This window comes from Peromyscus leucopus, chromosome 15 (assembly GCF_004664715.2).
Source record: "Peromyscus leucopus breed LL Stock chromosome 15, UCI_PerLeu_2.1, whole genome shotgun sequence".
NCBI classification, from domain to species: domain Eukaryota; kingdom Metazoa; phylum Chordata; class Mammalia; order Rodentia; family Cricetidae; genus Peromyscus; species Peromyscus leucopus.
In genome coordinates, this window is record NC_051076.1 from 11136988 (window position 1) to 11159691 (window position 22704).

The following is a 22704-nucleotide window of genomic DNA, read 5'->3' on the forward strand; positions in this document are numbered from 1 at the left end:
CCCCCTGCATCTGAGTTGCATCCCCACCGCTGCTGGTGAGATGATCTTGATCTTAGAACTGATCCGAGAAACCTGTGGGAAGGAATGGCACACCCTTCTATTGGCAACACATTGTATGTGCACGTATCCTGACATGGGATCTGTTGGTGGTTCCTGAGGAAGTTAGCTTATCCCAGATTCTTAGGCTGCAGGTGCTCTGCAGCTCTCTAGCCCATCTGAAGGCACAAAGATTGACCCTCATGGTCTCCTTTTTTGTTTTTCTGCTAAGTTATACTTTCATAAATATCTCCCTGTGTACATTTTAATGGGTCCCGAGGGAGGAACTTGTGTTTAGTCTGGCATTTGTGTTAGAGTCAAGTAAGTATATGTATACTACTCACCATAGAATCCTAGTTTCTTGCCATGTCTTTGACCTTAAATGTCATAAGCACACACTGATTTGTTCAGAGAGTGTAGCCAATTCACATCTTACAGCCCTAGAACTCCTACATTGGCAAGGAATGATATAAAATGGCAGAATATACTTTAAAAAATATTTACCCTCAAATATTTGAAAATGTCCTTTGAACCTATGTTCTCATTTGGATGTCCCAAAGGCATCCTCATTTCAACATGCCTGAAATGTTTTGTCTTCTCACACTGACCTTATCCCAGTTGGCATTGCCGTCACCCAGAGGCCCAGTTTAGAAAACCCAGTCTTTTTTTTAGATTTCCACCTTTCTGTCCCTTTATACATTTCATATGCCACTAAAGCCTGTCCCTTCATTCCCCATAATCCCTTCTTGATTTGGCTCCATGTTCTTTTAAAAGTTTTTAAATTATGTTGCGTGCGTGCGTGCGTGCGTGCGTGCGTGCGTGTGTGTGTGTGTGTGTGTGTGTGTTAGGTCTCTTTCCTCCATGTGAGTCCCAGAATGGAAGTCAGGTTATCAGACTTGGTGGTAAGTACCTTGTATTAATTACTTTTCTGCTGCTGTAATACAATGATGATGATGATGATGATGATGATGATGATGATGATGATAAATGACCAAGGCAACTTATAGAAGAAAGGATTTAATTGGGATTACAGTTTGAGAGAGATGAGTCCATTACTAACACAACTGGGTTGTGATGTAGCAGCCAAGCATGGCAGCTGAAGCTTATTCATCTAGATCAATAAGCATGAAGCATAGAGATCAAACTGAGAATTGTGCATGACTTTTAAAATCTCAAAGCCCATTCCCAGGAACATACTTTGTCCAGCAAGCCTACAGCTCCTACACCTATCCAAATATTTCAAACAACTGGAGACCAAGTATTAAAATGCCTGAGACTATGGGGGGCCATCTCATTAGACCACTACTTACTTCTACTCACTGAACCATCTAGCTGGCTTGGATTCCTATTCTTAATTTAACGTATCTCTAGCTTAGTTCAGGCACTCAGCAGTGGTGACTACTTTGAAGCAACAGGTAGAGGGACACTTGTATCCATCACTAGTATTTCCAGCATTCAGAGCGACAAAATGGTCTCTGAAATGAGCTCTCTCCCTTCCATCCATCATTTGACCACAAGATTGTACTCTAAAGCAACAATGTGCTTTTTATGCTGTGGTCAAGGAAACAGAGTTGGGAATCATAATCAGGCTCTACTACCTAAAGTGACTATTACTTTTCTCTTTGTGGGTCCATGTAGGTGACAAAGCACGCAATTCCAGCGGGGCGGGGTGGATTTAGCTTTGGCTTGGCTCACATCACAGATGGGGAAAATATGGTGGCAGGAACATCACTCAGCTATGGCCGCAGCAAGGTGAGGCTGCTTGCTCACAACTGGGCAGATCAGAAAATAAAAAGGAATGCTGACACCAAGCTGGATTTCCTCCTCCATCCCTTTTAATCAGTCTGGGATGCCACTACTCACATTCAGGGTGGGTATTTCCTCGTCTGGTTCCAGAACTGTCTCCTGGGTTACTCTAATCTAGTCAGGTTGACCATGAACATTGACCTTCACTAGTTTACTCCTTGTCAACTTAACACTCCACAACATCACTTTTAATGCTGTTAAATGACATTACACCACTCATTATTTGGGATATAGCTACAGTGCTGTCTTATATGAAGACAGATGGCTCATCCCACCCTCTAGCTTAACAGTTTGTGTCAAATTTAATTGATTTTCTCATATGTGATGGTTTGGGCGTGGTTTGTTCCCACTAGCCAATGTTTGTTCTGTAGGGGTGGCAGTATTGGGACACTGTAGAACAAGAGATGTTTCTGGTGGAAGGTCAGCTGGCTCTTCTGCATCTCTGTTAGGGTGTTGCTGACATCTCAGGGAAGGGTTGGTAGGAAGGTACGAGTCTGGCCCACTCAGTTTCACTCCGGCTTCCTCTTTGGTGCTGCTGTGATTACTTACCTCCTGTATATGTTCCCGCCATGCTGTGAAGTCATCTGTGCTGAGTCCTTTACCAGGGATCCACACAGACCTGATCTCCAACCTCCAGAACTGTGAGTTGAGGAAGCCTCTTTTGCGAAGTTAGCTTGTCTCAGGTATTTCTTAACAACACACTTCTTAATAACAGGGTAGTAAATCATGCTCTTCTGTATTACTCAACATTATTTAAGACAAAGTCTGAGACTTAGTTTCCTTCTCTACTGCTGTGATAAAATACCCCGACAAAAACAGCTCAAGGCAGAGGGGGTTTATTTTAGCTCACACTTAGGATACAGTCCATCATGGCAGGTAATTCAGGCAGCAAGAGCTTGAAGCAGCTGGTCACATTATATCCACAGTCAGAAGAATAAAGCAATGAATGCACACATGCTAGCATTCAGCTCACTGTTTTCACTTTTATACAGCCTAGGATCTCCTGAAGAGGGAATGGTGCCACCCACAGTGGGTGGGTCTTCTCACTTCATTTAATATACTCGTGATAATTCTCTACAGAAATACCCACAAATCCACCTGATCTGGGCTGGCTCTTATTAAGACTCCTTCTCCAGGCAATTCCAAATCTTGTCAAGTTAACAAATGAAATTAAATCAGTGTGTAACTTACATGCTGTACATTCTCTCCCTTTTCTACTCAGCTTCTGGAGTGGCTGGTACATTGTGGTGATCAAGAACTTTAAATAATATCTTGTCAACTTCAAATAAAATAAGAGATATGACCACAAAGGCTTTCAGATTAAAAACTGTGCCTCTTCTAAAGACAAAGTAAGTTTTTGTTTATATTACATTTTCTTTTAAAATGTCATTCTAACTTAGGGTTATCTTCTTTTCTATAACCTTGATGTTATGGCCCCCTAACCAGCTCTTAGGAATTAGTTGCTGTAGCCACATTTAAAATATAGTTGAAATTGTGACACAGAATTACATAACTTAATCCCAGTAAAAGGAAGGTTTAACAAACTAAAATGTTTATTTAAAATGACTTTAAGGCTGGAAAGATGGCTTTGTAGGGAAAGGTGCCTGCCACCATGCTTGGTGATAGAAGTTGGATCCCTGAAAACCATAGAGTGTAAGGAGAGAACCAACTCCTGAGAGCTGTCTTCTGACCTCCACACATGCTCCATGGTACTTGAGTGCATGCACATGTGTGTGCATGTGCAGGCATGTGTGTGTGCTCACTAGGACTAGATAAATAGTAGATAAATAATAAAGTACTCCACAAATATAAACTAATATTAACATGAAAAGGAGGATGGTCTTGGTTACTTCTCTCATTGTTGTGAGAAAAGATCCAACAGAAACAATGTTGAGGAGGAAAGGTTTAACTCACAAGAGTCTACTTTCCACTGTGGAGAGAAGGCATGGTGAGGGGCTCATGAGGATGGAGCTTGCCCTGTGGCTTCTCACTGTTATTGGATCAGGGAGCAGAGAACTCATGTCAGAACTAGATGTGGGTATAACTGTCAGGGCTGGAATCCAGAGACCAGCCTCTTCCAGCTGGATTCCACCTCTACACCTCTGAAACCTCCCAAGACATTGTCTCAGGCTGGAGAGACACGTATTTCTATACATGAGACCTGGGGACATAATAGGCACTTCCCATTTGAATGTAGAAAATCTAAGTACTTTAACTGGGCAGTATCAGCTAGAACTTGAGAGAAGGACACCCATCTTTGATAGCTTAGAAAAATAGGCATTAGAAATGTGACTGTTTTTAACACCCTAGCTTTTGAAAACCAATATGAATTCTACTGAAGTATGTTTAAGAACTCTCATTTAGAGTTTAAGTGGAAGAAGAAAAGCCATATCATCTTTGCAGATGTTAAGAAGAAATTCATTGTGGGCAATCATCTTAATATCCAGCACTGACTTTCTGAACAAGTGCTTTCTCCAAATGATAAATCAAATGTGTTGGGAGTATCATTAATCTCAGAATATAAATGAGACAAGAATATTAAGACAATGGAAACATTAACATTAAAAATCAGCCATCATACCAAAGAATAGAAAAGAATATTAGGAAACTATCCTGAAATTTTTGAGGCTGACATCAACATACTCTGTAGTAGAGACAACTGTGTAATGCTAGCATGTAGGCTGAGCTGTAAATATTTACCCATCTAGATGCCATGTGGTAGACACATTGCCAACATTACACTGCTATAACTAACATTTGAAATAAAAGGATACAAAAATTTGCATTTAAAATAAGGATGTGAGGCCAATGAGATGGTTCTGCAGACAAAGATGCTTGCTGTCACGCATGACAACTTGACTTTGATCCCTAGGACTCATTTGGTGGCAGGAGAAAAAAAAATTCCTAAAAGTTGTCCTCTAACTTGTACATACACTGTGGCATACATTCATGTAGGTGTGCATGAGCACATGCACGCACACACACATACACATAGTCTTGGTGAAGAAAAGAGTTTATCTGGCTCATACTTGCAGGTCACAGTCCATCACTAAGGGAATCAGGACCAGAACTTGAAGCAGAAACCATAGAAGAACCTGCTTGCTGTCTTACAGAGGCTGATGCTTAGTTTTTTATACAGCTCAGGATCACCTGCCTAAGGAATGGTGCTGCTCACAGTGGGCTGGGCCTGCCTCCACTAACAGTCAGGACAATCCCCCACAGACATGCCCACAGGCCAACCTAATCTAGGGAATTTCTCAAGGCTTTTGTCTCAGGTGACTCTAGGTCTTGTCAAGTTGACAATTAAGGCTAACTAGGACACTGTGCGCCTTTCCCCATCTTTATTTCCATTGTTTCTTCTGTCTGCATGGTTGTGTCTATATGCCAAAGGCTTTACTTTAGGACCCAGCAGAAGAAGAGCTGATTTTTATCAATTACATAGGTTGTTGGGGTCCACAGGTTTCCTAGTGAGATCTGTCTGAGCTTGCTTTACAGTAGGGCTGCATAAGTAGATGGATTGATCACGTGCATTGACCATGTGCATGGTCACCAGGTGTTTGGAAGGGTCTGCACTTGGCTGTGCTAGGGGGAGGTCTTTTGTTCCACCCCTTGGCATTTCTATAAATAGCCCTTTAGAAGAGACAGAAGGGGCTGATGAGTTTTGACCCAGGCCCTCCTGAGGCTATGCTATGTTTCTATCTGTCTCTCTCCCTCCATATTTCTGTCTAAATATTTCTCACTTCTCTCTGCTCAAGAGTATCCTGGGGAAAAAGTGGGGGCAGGTCCCCCACTTCAGGTATTTTAAATTCTTGTAAATGTGAAGCTTGTTTACTTATTTATTCATTTATTTAACATGTAATTCTGGGGCATGAATCCCAAGCCTCACACATGGCAGGTGAAACACTCTACAAACAAGCTATATTCCCAGCTCTAAGGCTGTAAATTATTTTGTTTAGTGAATGATTCATTTATTTTTTTTCCTTTCAGACAGGATCAGGTATTGCAGCCCACGCTTAGTAGATTGTGTGCTCTTCCTCCCTCACCCTTTTTTTTTTTTTAAGATTTATTTATTTATTATGTATACAGCATGTATGACTGCAGGCCAGAAGAGGGCACCAGATCTCGTTATAGATGGTTGTGAGCCACCATGTGGTTGCTGGGAATTGAACTCAGGACCTCTGGAAGAGCAGTCAGTGCTCTTAACCTCTGAGCCATCTCTCCAGCCCCTCCCTAACCCTCTTAAGTGCTGGGATTCCAGGCATTCACCCCTAGACCCGGCTCCTAAAACTTTCAATAAATGTTTTGGGCAAACATTTTTGTAGAGATTTATATAACATCTCAACATTCAACATGAATTTGCATAATGTCAATTTATTTGATCTTTATATAAACACTTGGGAAAGTAAGGGCAGAATGGGGCATGGCAGGGGGAACTTTCTGGATGCCCAAATGTCATGCCTACTTTCTGTTGTCACTGAATTCGAGAGGCTGGGTAGTTTATAATGAAAATAAAATATTTCTTACAGTTCTGGAAGCTACAAAGCCGATGCTTTATCTGTCAAGGGACTTCTTGCTATGTCAGTGTAGTGGAAGGCATCATGGGCATGAGAAAGGGAGGAGCCAGACCATGTCAAGAAAGCTAGACTCAGACTCACTACACACACACACACACACACACACACACACACACACACACACACATTTATGTATACCTATACACACATATATACGTAGTTACTACTTGTGATGGTAACCCAATCCTGTATATCATTATTACTCCATTCCTGAGGATGAAGCCACCATGAGTCAATCATCTCTTGAAGGTTCTGCACTCATACTGTTACACTGGTAATTAAATTTCAGCAACAACTTTGGAGGGGACAGTCACCACAGTACCATGGCTCTTCAAAACAAGTATGTCTGGTAGGCCAGAGCCATGTATTAGAACCTGCTCTTTTCCTACTGTCACTGTGGTAGTTTCATTATATTTTCAATTTGACACAATGTAGAATTACCAGGAAATGGAGTCATATATTGTGTAGACCAGGATGGACTAGGGCACATCTGTCAAGGACCTCTTAATAGAGGAAGGAAGGCCAACCACGAATGGATGCAGCACCATTTTGTGAGCTGGGTCCTGGCTTGTGTTTAAGTGTAGAGTGGGCTGAGCACAAGTGAGGTGCATGCATTCATTCCTCTGCTTACTGACTGCTTGGAGTTCTTGCCTTGACTCTCCTCAGTGATGGACTATAACCAGGGACTGTGAATTCAAATACCCTCTTCTCTCCTACATTGCCTTTTGTCAGGGTATTATTTTTTTTTTAATCTGAACAACAAGAAATAGAACTAGGCAGCAATGCTGATCCTTAGAACCCAGTTCTTACCTTCCCTGGGCAGGTTGCACATACCCCAGGGCAGAAAATAAGCAAAGTTAAAGGATTTCTCTTAAAATATATAAATACTGAGAGGTTTTACATGGACACCTGAGTTCTGGATGCATCCTACCCAGTTTTAAAACCCTAACTTTTATTAGTCAATGGTTAGATTGCATGTTAACCAGCTGATATATTGATATTGATTGTATAAATCCGATCCCCCAGCCTTAAAAGATATAGGTTGTAAAGTAGTGAACTTCTTGAGCAGGCAGCCAATAACAAATTTCAATCAACAAAATTTTGTGAGGCCCATTGCCAGGCAGAGTTAGCAGGGCTGCTCCTGAACAAATACCAGTTCCACTAATTGCTGTTATATGGGATTGTTCTTCTGGGGGACGAATTTGGAGCAGCAGGTCTTGGTATCATATGCTATCATTGGTGTTTTAGAATATATTGTGGGTGATTATCTGATGGGTGTCGGGATGGTTTCTGATTTTCAAATTTTTTAACTCCCTTGCATTGTGTTGCACACAAATGTGGCTGTGCATCCTTCTTTACATCAATTCTCTCCTTACAGATATAAGCCTTTTTGTACTTGGCTTTGGTTTTATTTCTGTTCCTATTATTATAGAGGTTTTCCAGCAACCAGCTGCTTCTTTTCAGCATTTATGAGGATTTGGCATTTTTTATTATTTTATTTCAGTGGTGGGGAGTCCAGAGTTCAGCTCTGGCAAGGGGTCCACCAGCCTGTGTTTTGTGAGTGGATTATGCATGAGGCTGGCCCACACCTTGGCTCTGATTTCAGCTTTAGGGGGCCTCCTCTTGCCTTGGAGCCTGTGGAAAGTTGTTCTCCGTACCTCCCAGAGCGGGAGAGACTAAGGCTTTAGGCTAAATTGCCAAATCCCGTATTTGTGCACCAGCAGGCAATAAGTGAAGAGGCTTAAGCATTGCGTTCCTACTGTCTGAAGCCTACAGACCCCGCAATCAAACGCGGAGACCCTATTCCAAAACAATTGTGTCCCATGATGGTTTATTATGGGAAGAGTCAGTCTCTCAAAGGATGCTTGCCAATAAAACAAAGTGAAAAACTGGATCTCTTCATAATTTCTATTCCACAAACCACAATTTTGTAGATGATAGCTGAGCTCTTATTCAGATTTCAAAAACCACTTTGTGTACTTAGAGACCATTCATTCACACAGGGCCCAGGATGGCGGATTCCTCTGCAGGCAGCAAGTAGCATCAAGCAGGGACAGGCTGTCTCTGCTGAGCCCATTCAGGCTGGCTGTGACCTTCTTGCCCAGCCATGCTGACAGCCTGTGAAGACTGAGTTAACCATGAGGTCCACCTAGCAGCCAGGGCTAATGGGCTCCTTCTTCCTGCCGTGTTGAAGTTGGGATTTATCTGCCTGTAGAATGATTTTATAGACACCTCAGAGTCAAGCCTTTATTTCTACATCAGAATGCGGTCAGCAGCGGGTAAACTGCAGATGCCAGCCAACTTCACTAAGAGGCAGCATGTGTGCGGGGGAGCACATGCGACTCTCATCACCTCTGGTGGATATTTTGTTTACAGATCTCTGTGAACTTTCCTCTTAGTTAAGAAATGCAAGAAATACATTCAGGGAAACAAGCCTTCTCACACTCGGTGTGGAAACGATGCTTTTGCTGGCATTTTCTAAAGTGTGGAGCAGTTTTAAACATCCTTCTCTATACAAAGTTTGCATCTATGGAATATCTCATCCTCACCTATTGTCCTGGCTGGTTTTGTGTGTCAACTTGACACAAGCTACAGAGTCATCAGAGGAAGGAGCCTCAGCTGAGGAAATGTCTCCTTGAGATGCAGCTATAGGACATTTTCTCATTTAGCGATCAATGAAGGAGGGCCAGCCCATGGTGGGTGGTGTCATTCCTGGGCTGCTGGTCCTGGGATTCTGTAAGAAAGCAGGCTGAGCAAGCCTGAGGAGCAAGCCAATAAGCAGCACCCCTCCAAGGCCTCTACATCAGCTCCTGCCTTCAGGTTCCTGGCCTGTTTGAGTTCCTGTCCTGTCTTCCTTCAGTGATGAACACCAATGCTGAAATGTAAGCCAGATAAACCCTTTCCTCCCCAACTTGCCTTTTGGTCATGGTGTTTCATTGCAGCAACAGAAACCCTAACTAAGACACCCATTTACCCAGAGAGTTAAATTTCAATTATGAACTAGTTCTTGGGTAACTATATAACTAAAAATGAATTATGTACACTTTGGGGCTGAGGAGCTAGTATCTACATTAGAAGATAAAAAATGATCTATGTATCGATCATCTATCTATGTATCTCTCATCTATGCATCTATGTATGTATGTATGTATGTATGTATGTATGTATGCACATATGTATGGATCTATCTTGTATCATCTATCACAGAGAAGCAAGTAAAAATCAATCATCCTGTCAAATAAAATGAAAATGTTATTTTTACTCTGTTAGTAACTGCTTAGAAAGGTAATTACATAGACATAAATATAAATAAACATTATATTAGAGCTAAGGAGTGGCTCAGTCAGTTAAAGCACTGGTATATAAGCATAAGGAACTGAGTTTAAATCCCAGCATCCATGTAAAAAGCTCTTCCTGGCAGTACTAGGGGTTGGACATCTTAGAGCCACTAACCAGTCAGCCTATCCAACTGAGAGCTTCAGGCTCAGTGAGAGACTGTCTCAAGAAGTGGGCAACAGTGAAGGAAGATATCTGATACAGACCACTGGCTTCCAAATGTATGTGCACACGTATGCACACACATAAACACATACAAGAGAAAAAGGGGGGAAAAAGCCATTTGAAGGTGAGATTGGTAGAAAGAGCTGATATTTCACTAGATTCCAAATAGACACAAGACTATGGTGGAATCTTCTTATAAGCTACATGAGAGGAAGAAAATAGGCAGAGACAAGGACATGCCAAAAAAGAACACAAATAGGGAGTCAGTGAGAGAAGTAAGAGATTCTGGAAAGCCTCAGGTGTTAGTGGACAGGTCTATGTGGTTGGGTACCTTGATATTCTTTTTTTATAATGACATGAGGCTTTATTAAGAGTTATAAATTTTCTCTCTCTCTCTCTCTCTCTCTCTCTCTCTCTCTCTCTCTCTCTCTCTCTCTCTCTCTCTCTCAAGTCCAATGTGAGCAGAGCTTGTGTTCATGGCATGAATCCTTGAGGTACATCTGTTTAGATAAGATTGGTTTCTGTGCCCATTGGCCAATGCTGGGGCCAGTCTACTTATGGACTGTTTTGAATATCACTGCTGAATTTATGTTTCTAAAAAAGATCCTAAGTCTCTTATGGGCAGTGAGTACTGTATGAAACTCATACAGTACTCACAGTAGCCATATGGCGTATGCTCCATAAATACCTAGCAAGTGGCATTTAATTAGAGGACAGGGAGAGGGCACATTCTGCACTGACAGAATACGACTGTCATTGATCTCATTTTGCTCTGCAATGAGCCGTTTACCTAGCCTAACGACCTGCGAGATGCTTTATTTTCACAGATGCAAAAGTCATATTAAAGAATGGATCTAAAGCCAGGTATAGCAGCGTACACTTGTGACTCCAGCACTCAGAAGGCTGAGGTCTGAAGCAGGATCATCTCATTCCAGGGCAGCCTGCACTGCATAGTTGAAACTTTGTCTCAACAAACTCACTCCCACCATAGATCCAAGAAAGGTCACAGTCAAGCCTTGTATTAACGATACCAATAAGCATTTCCTGGCCTTATCTATTGCATCGCTGATTTGGACATGCAGAAAGATAGTGAACTCTAGGTAGGTTAGGCTATTTCTGCTCAGAGCCTGGCTGAGCTGTTACACCTGACCACTACAGGCTTCGGCTAATTTAGGCTGATTTCCTGTTAGGCCTTCCTTTGGTTGTTTTAATGTTATCTGTCAAACAGATGACATTCTGATTCCTCATCACAAAGCCTCCTCTGCTGTATTGGTATTTGTGTTTAAACAAAATAGTTTTCTTGTTCTAGACAAAGGGTACTTTGAAAGAACTCCATCCCTTCCTAGTGTTCATTTCCTTCTAGTTTTCTTGGGGTTGTTGGGCCTCGCCTGTAGCCACTACTCAGAAAACGGCATTATTCTTTGCTGTTGTTTTTCTTAGTCAGTATCCATAGCCTTTCATCGCCTGTCTTAATTTTCTCTCAACTCATTCCAGTTCTTCAGACTGTATACAGCATGAAGGCTGTGGTCCCAGACCCCAGGTCTTTGAAAGAAGAGCCACCCTTTCTTCACCGTTCTGGGAAGTCAGCTTGGGTTGCTGGCCAAGACCATGCTGCCCAGTTAGTATTCTGTTTTTGTGAGCATGAGACCAGCATGTCCTGAGGTGTGTATGTTAGGGGCTACTGTTGGATGTTCCCTGTGTGGACCCTATCAAGTCTGAATTTATCTTAGCTGCAAATGAGCTGGGCTAGAATGCTGGTACACTATATTGTATTTTGAAGATACCATTAGACATAAGTTACAGGGTAAAATAGTATCAAAAGAAATAAAACATTTAAAAACCTTTGATACTATACACTATAATATAAGCAGATTAAAATATTAGTTTACACAACTAGCTTTTCTGCAGTATTAATTTGAATTGCTAATAAGTCACCTGTAAAGAATATAGCATTATATATCCTTAAGTATTACATAATTTAGACTTTCTGATCATTTAGGAATGAGACTTTTTCTAATTCTACTGCACTAAGGAAGTGCCATTTAGTCTTTGTAAACAGGGACTAAAGTGAGGTGTTAACAGTTGCCTGTGAAGTTCACTGGAAAAAGATGCAGCAATCCCTGCCTAGAGGCAACAACCAGTGTCAATTCTTCCTCTTGTCTAGCTTCATTTGTAAATCTTGACACCCAAACCAAAAGTCATGCGCGTTTCCTGAACTGGTGTGGGACAGACCAGATTTGAACTCAGGTCATCCAACCTCTGGCCACTGCTCCTCTGTAACTTGCTGACTTATTCTTTGCTGTCTGGCCTCTGCTGTCTGGTTGCTTCTTCCTGATGGAAGGAGCCCTGGGCCTCCTAGTGACAGGTTGGAAGCAGGTGGAGAGGCGGTTATATGAATTGGGACAGTTGCCAATGAAGGACTCCAACAGTAGCCAGCACTCTCCTCCGCCAGCAAACAACAGTAGGTTTCCTTGCTTGGCTGTGATAAACCAGAAGTCCCAGATGGGACAGGAAGACTAAGGACATGAGTTCAAATGGCCTTTTACAGCTTTGCTATGCTCCATTTTATTCTGTAAAAACTGTAAAACGGTTCAGTGAAAAATGCCACATATCATATGTCCATTAACCTATTTAAAAAGTACAGCGGCACTCTGATTATTTTCCAACTTTAGAGTCCTCCTTTGAAATAATGGGCCTTCTCTAGATAGGAATGGCAGGGTTAATGCTGGATAGAGTCAGGCTCAATTTAAAAAAATAAAAATAAAAAGGAAATATGAGGCTGAGTCCTTTAACATGCTCTTTTGCCACAAGATAGAACTTTATTAAAGCATTAGAAGGTATAACCGCACCTTTAAAACTGTACATTCTTAGCTGACTGCACAATCAGAGGGAATCCAATAGGTCAAGTATAGTGGTACTTTTCAGTGTTTTATAATGCATTTAAATATTATCCAACATCCAGCAGAGAATTAGTATTATATGAATGTAACAGGAAGCCTCTTAATTTAGCCTGTGCAAAAAGGGACATTTATTATAAGATAAAGGGGAGCCTTATGGGATCAAGACTAAGTCCTCAGGAAAGAATTATAACCATGGTAGAATGCTCCGGAGTCCCATATTAACCAGACAGGCTATTTTACTTTCTTGTGTGCTCACATAAAAACTAAAACGGGACAATTGACTGTTATTAAGACTTCAAATTTGTTTTATCCGAATCTATGATGGATATTTAATAAATACTGGTCTGGCTACTTCAGCTTCTTCCCACCCCCTTAAGTATTTAATGATCTGTAAATAAGCAGTTGAGAGAGCCATCTAAAGGGATCCCGTGTCCCTTCACAACACGGCAGATTTCGGCATGATGCGAAGGACTCACCCCTTGGTTCATGTGTTTAACAAGAAGCCTAGGTCGATATCCTGTCCAATTCGTAGAGTTGGTCCCAAGGAAGAGAGGCCACGCTTTCCACAGAAAAGGTCTCTGAGGCCACAAGGAACTCACCTTCCTCTGTTCTCTCTCCTCACTCATTCCTTTGGTCCATTTATACTCTTCCTTCTCTTCTTGACAATGGCTCTTCCATTCAAGACACCAGTCATAACAAGACCAGATGAACTCTCTTGGCCTTAGTTCTTCAGCAGAGGGTTGAAGGGTGGTAAAGCTGAGAGTTCTCAGGAAAGGCATGGGGTAGTGGTCCAGCAGGTTCCACTAGCAAAGCCCGTGCCTGGCTATGGGCAGAAGTTTGATGACACCACACCCAGTTCTTTCAGGAAAGCCTCAATTGCCTCCTTATTCTCAGGCACCTCTTTGAGAACAGAGTTTGAAAATATCAATTTTAAAAAAGTGTTCTCCTGGTGATTCTTACATGCTGCAGTCTGATAGGCACTGTTCTAGAATACACTCTCAAAAACACTGTGAAAAGACAGAATTTCAGGCTGAGAAAATTATAGAAACAGTGGTTTTCTGAGTCCTGAATCCGCTGTCTTCCCTACCAGGTCTGGTGCAGGCTCTGTATTTCACACTCCTGGGCCTATGAGAGTAACAGCAGAGGTCAAGAGAGCCACAGTGAGTCAGAGGCCAAGGAAGGCATGCTGATGTTTCCACAGTAGATATAGACAGCCAGTAACAAGTTTTTCATTGGCCGTTAGTGATTGAATTCTCTATTTTTACTGTTTACATATTTCCAATTTAATGCATTTCTTTTTTTAGAGATTTGTTTTTCTTGATGTGTACGCACATGTCTGTGTATATGCACCTGTATCTGGGTGCCATCAAAGGCCACAAAAGGATGCCAGATGTCCTGGAGCTTGAGATACAGGCCTTTGTGAGCTGTCTAACGGGGGTGCTGAGAACCAAATCTGGGTCCCCTGCAAGAACACTAAACTCTCTTAAACACTGATCTACCTCTCCAGCTCTGAATATATTTTTAAAAACCTAACCTCATCTGGAGTCATAGAAGCTGATTACTAAAGGCATGTACTTCCGTTGCTACGGAATCAGAAAACTTACTTCATGTGAGTGAGTTAACCCCTCTGTCTAACCTCTCCTTCAACTCTCTAGACAGGAGTATACAAACAGGAAGAACTCACCACCTCTTTAGCAGCACAAAAAGGACCTATTATGTGCCAGACGTGTAGCTTCACTCAGTCCTTACAACTTCCAAGGTAGTTACTATTATCCCTGAATTCAGCAAAGTGTTTGAAAACACCAAGACCAGACCCCATTCACAGTGTCAGGGATGGACACTGGGGCCAGTGGGGAGTATTTGTACTGCAGCATCTATGCATCAGCCAGCACACACAGTAGCAGCCCCAAGTAAAGCTGTCTGTCATTCTTTAAGGAGCAGCTCTAGTCCCATCTCACCATGCACTTTCTGACAGTCCTCATTTCTAAAAATATTTCATTGTTCAAAACATAGAAACATTTTCATCACCTTACAGCTGGGAAGCATGTTGCCATGGGTAGAGGAGAGAAACCTTCCTGATCCTTTCTCTACCTGCCTCTCCATAAAAATAAGGTACATCTCAACACTGATGGTGTCTGAGAGTCAATGAAATGCTGACTGTACTACTTTGATATTTAAGTCTGGACACATAACTAGGGACACATGGTAGAAACAGTTCCTGTACATTAAATACCCATGTGCTCTCCTGCTGTGGGGAGATTCCATGATACAGTGTGTCTAAGTGGTCAAAGGAGGAGGACCAGAAAGTGATCTGTGCCCCTCCTCAGCTAAGGAAGTTAAGTGCTGGCAAATCTCCTTCCTTTCTTTGCCATGCCCTTGCTGGGAGCCAGGAGACAGCTATATGAGCTCAACTCAAGTGAGTATGAAGGCTCCTTGGATGGATCCATCCTAAGAGCTGATGCTGTAGAAGTGGCCCTGGGATGCTGCTCCCTTTGTTCCCATCTGCTTCCTTCTTATCGGCACACTTAACCTCACAGTCCTTTACACTAACTGGCCTGGGGAGAGCTAGAAGCCACCTTAGGAGGAATATAAGGAACAGCATGCACTTTCTATAGTCTCTAAGTAGACGATGCGACTGCGGAGCTGATAAAAAACAACGGGTTACTTTTCAAGATGGCTCTTCACTCAAAGTCTTCTGCCTTCCCAAGAATCCCTTAGAAGGGACTGGTTCCTGGAGCAAGATGGTGCTCCAAGAATTCTTATTCTTCTGATAATGTAATTCTCAGTGCACGCCTGTGTTGTCAAGACCGTCCTGTCTGTGAAAATGCCTTATGGCACCTCCCTGAATGGAGGAACAAATGGAGAGAAAGACTATTTGTTTGATGTAGTCAGATTCTCTGGAATTTAATCCTATATCCTCTTCATGGCTGAGCTAGCCATTCAAAATTAAAATGAACCTTTCATCCATGTGTATCATAAATGGGCATTTATCAGGATTATATGATTTTGCAACCCATCTGAATACGTAACCAGAATTTGTTTTCTTTCCGTTTCACTATGTAATTACCATGCAACAATAACAAAAGTGACATGTTTGAAGAACAGATAAAATGCTGTAAATTGGCCAGTAATGGTGATATTTCCTCATCTTCTGGAAAATCCATTTATTCTCTCTCAACAAATCAAGGCATTGTCAGCCCATACTCATCTTGTGGCCAGAGGGGCTCCACCAATTTCTGGATGTGAGCAAGTCCTGGAATGCAGATGAGGCCAACTAACGAAGGCTTTCAGAACAGGCCACTGGTCTTCGCTTGCCTCAATTTCTAAATCATCCGTAATGGGGCCAAGACCTCCCAAGCACTAAAAAGAGCGAGCTGACATGCTGGACAAACTGTTAATTTTTTCCTGAAGAAGCTGCTATATTGCACATCTGTCACTGCGGCGCAGACAATTACTCACTGAGTCGGGGAGGGAAAATCTGCCGCTTGTTTCTAGCTGAGTTGTTAAGGGGTCTCATGGAGAAACACAATGGCCTGAGAGTCAGAAAGCACAGGGCTTGCAGTGTGCTTGGCAATTTGTCTCTCAGTCTGGGAATTGTCCTGTGATATTATGTCATGAGAATAGGCCAGAATGTGTTTTCAAAGTAGGAAAGGCATTAGATATAACGGGATGGAAGCACAGGTATACGAAGATGTGAGTCAAGAATCAAGGCTCATGGACTACAAACCAATGTGACTAAAAGCTACATGCACACTATAGAAGTGTATTGTTAGGAATGTTGTGGTTTTGCATTTTAGACTTCCCATGTTTAATATGTGCTCCTAAGTGCTTCACACATGCCCAAAAGCTCTTTTGGGAACAGCATACCTCTTCCGCCGAGCACAGATCACCTACACTGGTTCTGTAAAGAACTACATCCACCACCAATGTAGAACGTCAGAATCCCAGTTGGCTACTTAGCAGAACATGCTCTGTCCTCTTTCCCCTTCTTTCCAGGTTCCTTTGTCCAGCCCACTGTGCACTTCTGCTATATGAACAAGTTCATTTGATTAGAGAGATTTCAGAACTGTTTAATTCTGAAAAGTATATCTTCAGTCAGTTTTATTTTTCATTCTATATTTACTAAACAATGGTGCTAGAAGAAATTAACATTTCTTAGATTACTTTTTTTTTTTTTTTTAATTGAGACAGAATTTTCTGTAGCCCAGGCTGGCTTCAAACTTGCTCTGTAGCTGAGGCTGGTCTTGAACTCCTGATTCTCCTGCCTACCTTGACTTCCCAAGGGCCAGGACTACAGCCATGTGCCATACCCAGCCATTAGAACTTGAATAGCAAAATGTGCAACCAGACTGAAGATAACTGGGCTGTTTCTATTTGGGGTCATGTTTTAATAATCTTCAGGCTGAAAAGTCAAGTACTATGTGCATTGCTAAAGTGCATGATTTATTGGGAAAAGTCACACCAAGGTGGGGGAGCTATCGACTACAGAAACACAAAGACCCCCTTCTGTTGTTGCCTAAATGTCCTCAAAACTGAAGGAGTAAACAGCTGGGATTCTGGCGATGCAGCACTGAGAGCTGAGAATCCGGGATGATTTAAACTATGTGATGATTCAAAGCCAGGTGACAAAGCTGATGTACAGATAAGACTCGGGGTGGCAATAGTAGATCATAATCCTGGCAGGTATGGCAGGGACTCGCCAGACACAAATCCAAGGCTCCTTAAGGTGTCAAGTGTGTAATGAGTCCTTATTCTGGATGGACTCAGCAGAAGGAGCCTTCCTGGTCCACTTGTTGGCTGGCTTTTCATTACTGTAAGCCTGTTACATAGTGAGTTTTTAGTACCTGTTGAACTAAAACAAAAACCACATACTATAACAACTCTATTCACTTTTGTGGAAGAAAAGATCCTGTTACCACAAAAAAGTGAAGTGCCTTTTCAGTTTGATGGATATTACAAAATATGAGAGAAAGTGAGCCATGCTGCCCTGGCCACAAAATCCCAGCTGGAGAGAGAACTGAAGGTCAGTTCATTCCAGTTCCAGAGGAAACAAAACCATGGACGTGTGGAAGAGCAGGTCACTCAGTTCTGAATACATTTGTGAGTCAGATACACTGCCAAAGTTTTCTTTAACAATTTTTTGAGACACTGAAAATTCCCAGAGCTTAAAAGAAATGAACTGTGCTATTAAACGTTAATTCTATGTCACTCCAGTGGGTCCAACCCAGAGCTCCATGCAGGCTCTGTAAGCACTCTGTCACTGAACATAATACCTCCAGAAGATTTCAGTGGTATTTTCACGACTTTGAAGTTAGGAGAGAAGGGCTGGAGATGTAGCCTAGTGGCAGAGCACTTGTCTGGTGTGCAGAAGGCCTTCGGTTCAATACTGACCACCACAAAACCACAAACAGAAAGACATTGGAAGAGATAACAGGAGGTTAAGAAGAAAATATACAGACAATGGCATTAGAAATAATGTTCTCAACACTGTGCTTTATTATTTCAGTTCTTTATGAACTAATAATAGTTTCCTACAAAAAAATTCAAAGTATTCCTTGCTAACAACTTCATTTTACAGTACCAATGTAGATCATTTCTCTTTCTGAAAGACAAAATACAAATTAAAATGATTTTAAAAGTATTTCAACAATTTCTCTCTTATGAAACATCTGCTCAAAATGAAATGCACTGAATACCAATTTGAAATGTTAAACATGAATGAAGGGCAGAATTTGTCAATCACGTCTGTACACTGCATACAAATATGGGCCACAGATGCACCTGTGTGTACACATATGCACACACACACACACACACACACACACACACACACACACACACACACACCCCTGCTGTCTTCACTTCCATCTGCTTAATCACTACAGCCCAAAGTCCCAAACCACTGTGTTCAAATATGGAGCCCAATTAATGGGCAAGCTGCACTTAGCAATGGATTTCCATTGATACTTATTTTTGAGACAGAGTCTCATATGTAGCCCTGTCTGTCCTGAAACTCATTCTATAGATTAGATTGGTCTAGGACTCACGGCAAGGCAATCCTCCTCCTACCTTAATCTCCAAATTTCTGGGAATATAAGTGGGTGTTAGCATGGCTGGCTACTTTTAAAGTCACTACATCATTTTGAAACAAAAGGAAGTGGATTTGAGGGGTTTATACCCTTATACATTTTACTTAGGAAAGGAGAAGGCAGGAAATGACCACAGTCCACATCCTACTGACATCAAATACATACAATGTGGAGTCATACTGCTCATGCGGCCGGCCATACTTGGATTCTTTGGCTACTGTATTGAGTGGATGGAAAGGGAAGAGACCCTAACTGGTTAACTTGCAGAACAGCAGAGTGGCTTCATGGGGAAGCACAGGAAATCTCAACACTATTTCAAGAAGATATAAATGATACATTTAAAATCACAAACTCCTTTGATGATGTTGGTTCCATGAGCCAATCTGAACTGACAAAAATTTATTAATCTCTATTAAACATAAACTAGGAGATTCATGTCCTGAGCAGACATTTGATTTACATTAAAGTTTCCTATTTCAATTGTGTTTACTTCTCAGCTATGGTTAGGTATAACAGAGTGTCACATCTTGCTTATCTTCATAAGAACTTGAATGCTGAAGGGGTGGCGTGGGGCAGTCTTCTCTAATGGAGTGCTGATCATTTCCTCTAAACAGATAAACACTAGTAGAATATAAACTGTCTTCAGTCACCTGTGAGTCAAGAAGTTTCTAGTGTACAAAGGAGAACTTTGGTGTCACAGCTGCTCAGCGAGCCCCTTCCTGCAGGAGCCGCGCAGAAGGTCCGCACCGTCTGGAGGTTGAGGACGGAAAGACCAGTGACCTATGGGGGCACTACTGGCTCAGCACGTGGGCTGCCCTGTGCATCCTCCAGAACCAGGCAGGGAACGTGAGAACAGGAGCCACTTCCTCTGAGGCTTGGAAACAAGCGTGTGATGGCTTCACTGTTTCTCACTGGCTCAGAACTGAGCCTTTAAAAACCCTAGGGCTTTACAAGACCTTCAAGAAATGAAATCCAAACAAAGAAAAGCAAACAACTTTGAAATAGACCCTTGAGTATACTATACTATTATAATCTCTTCCATCTTCCTTCCTACATGAATACAATAAGCATTTAGAAAGACAACTGTTAAGAAATGGCGAATTTCTAGTGACAAACTTGTACAAGTAGCAGCAACACAAGGGTTCCATGAGAGCTCACGCAGGCATCTACCTGTCTTGTCCTAGTCAGCCCACTTCTCACCACAGTACTCCAGGGAAGACAGTTCCTAGAAGAAATGCAGACGTTTACCAAACTACAGAGGCTGCATTTTCATTAGGGGATCATGTAGGAAAGGTCTGCTACCTGTCGAAACCTTTTCTACTGCCTTAAAAAATATTTTAAAAAAAAATTATTTTTTCAATTCACAAAACTGAAGTCCATATGCTTTTGTTCCAGGACAGACTTATGTGGGTTATCTCAACCTTTACTGAACTAACTGAGGTCACTGTAAATAATAATAATTATCAGGGTTTTTAATGATGATCATAACCAATCAATATTTTCTGAACAAAAAACAACTTAGAATTTCTGACATTATGTAAGTGAATGACTCAGAAATACCACAGTAATGGAATGGAAGGAACACACTGTGTTGCTTGATTGTAAAGTAAATGTTTTGATCTGAGAATGACAGGCGCCCTAAGTGTCTCCTGCTCCTTAGGAAGCAGGTCAGGCCATTGTCACACATCTTGGTTATTGGGAAAGCTACTTAAATCTTCAAATAAACTGTCTCAAGAGTCTAATAACTTACTTCAGTGACTAAAACCTTCAATCACCTTTCTTCATCTTGGAGCTGATCCTTACAAAACACCAACCTTTGGGAAGAGGTAGACATCTGGAGGGCAGGGTTTACAGTTCAGTCAGCATGAATTTAAAAAATACATTTTTATTTTAGTAATTATTTTATGTTCTAAATGAGGTAAAATTTAAAACTGCACTGGAGTAATGTTGAGGGCACTCTGGTGATGATGACAATGAACTTTATCAAATGTCCGAGGGAAATTCTGGTTACTGCTTGCCCACTCTGAATTCATGCTACACTAGAATTCATCATTGCTACAAATCCCTATGAGAGCCAAAGACAAGAAACATGAGCTTAGCAAGCCTTTCCCAGATGTGCTTAGGACTCCCTGGATGGGGAGGGTGTGGGAGGAAGGCAGACAGAACTACCTAGTGTAGGCATCATGAGAAACTCGATCCTTTCCAGCCTAGTTTGTCTGGGTATCACACACATGCATGGATTGAGCAAGGCAGCAGAAAGAACTAACTTATCAAAATAAATAAGAGACCAATTGTTCTTCACATCTAGAAACTGCTGGAAACGATGAGGAAACAAAGGGTCGAGATTTGTACTTCAGCACCATGAATTGTGATGGAATCCCATTTCTATCACCGCGGCGGGACTCTACGCAGCCTGGAAGCTGGCTGGAGGCAATGCAGAGGCCAGCTTCAAAACAGAAAGCTCTGTGATCGCTTCAGAACAATGGGCACAGGAGCAGAAACTGCAAGTTCTTTTCTTTGCTTTTCTGCTCAGGCAGGCTTTCCCGACGTGGGGGCAGAGCTGGTGGGAGTGCTTTTTGGTAGAGGGAATCCAAGTCCTAACCCTTTCGGCCTCTGCACGGCTTGAACTGGCTCAGAGATCCCTCTGCCATCTCTCCCGAGGCCCGACCCGGGTGTCCAGCCCATACTCTGAAGCATGCGGTTCCCGATGTTGCTCTCTAGGATCGGCTGGGCATTTTCACCCACAATTCCTGAAATGAGAACATGACAGCCCATAGGTGAAGATCTACCCAGGGCTGAGAAACTTGAGTCCTAGGGCCTTTGTGTCCTCATCTACCACACAGGCATCCTACAGTGGCCACTGCTTACCTCACACAGAGCCACAGGGTCAGACAGGCTCATGTATGCGAAGGTTCTGCAAACCTGGAAGCAGACCACAGCTGGGCAGGCTTTCACAACCCCATGGGCTGTGATAAAAACGCAACTTATCCTGCAATATGTACATGTGCCCTGGACTCTGAATGTAATCAAACCAAACCAAAACATAACTGGCTGCACCCTGAATTCCTAAGAATTTAGTTAGGCGTGTGTGACTTATGCAAGTGTAGGGAGGGATGTGCATGCCTTAGAGGCCAGAGGCTGACATCCATGGTCTTCCTCTATTATTCTCCACTTGACTTTCTGAGACAGCGTCTTTTACTGAGCCTGGAGCTTGGTGATTGTATAGACCCCAGCTAGTGAGCCCCTTGCCATCCTCTGTCTGTCTCCAGCACTGGGGTTAACGGCCCATGCTGCAGCACTCAGCTTGAGCATGGGTGTTGGCGATGTGAGCTCAGGCCCCCATGTTTATCTCAAAGCCAGAGTTTAGTCTTACAACCTTCTTTATCATTCAGTCTACTGCGGCCCTTAACTCTACGCTCCACCTTCTCCTTGCAGGTTCATGTTTTAGTGGTTATAGAAGCTGGTAACATGGGAACGATACAGGAAAAGAACACTGTTCATGATGGTCCTCCCTGAACCCAGAAGGAAGCTCTCTCTTCACAGACCCTCAGGATGCCTGTGCTAGCCCAGCTCGGTCCCTGAATCTGGAGCGGCTCTGCTCTCAAATAAGGATGTGCTCTCCTAAACAGGTGCAATGGCCAGCTTACCACTCTCCATGGCTCCCGAGTCCCACACCACTTTTCCATCACCACCGATGTGCTTCCTCCCTGACTGAGGACGATGACAGCAGCTTCTCGGGCCTACACACTTCAGCCACCATAGAAAAAGCTAGGACCCTGTCCTCAAAGGAATACGAGG

The 22704-nt window shown here is 42.4% G+C and overlaps 1 protein-coding gene across 9 annotated transcripts in view; it reads right to left on the bottom strand.

The window, feature by feature from the left end:
* Positions 1-10315: 10315 nt before the first annotated feature.
* The window catches only part of Gpatch2 (G-patch domain containing 2), a 156985-nt gene continuing 144596 nt past the window's right edge, over positions 10316-22704 (bottom strand). For 2 of the 9 annotated variants that reach the window (XM_028876732.2, XM_028876733.2), the window contains one exon: positions 20039-21656. In XM_028876732.2, the coding sequence (XP_028732565.1) occupies positions 21436-21656 (221 nt within the window). In that variant the 3' untranslated portion in view covers positions 20039-21435. Of the gene's footprint in view, positions 21657-22704 lie in introns of all 9 variants that reach the window. The other 7 variants (XM_037211158.1, XM_037211156.1, XM_028876736.2 and 4 more) reach the window with 7 other exon arrangements.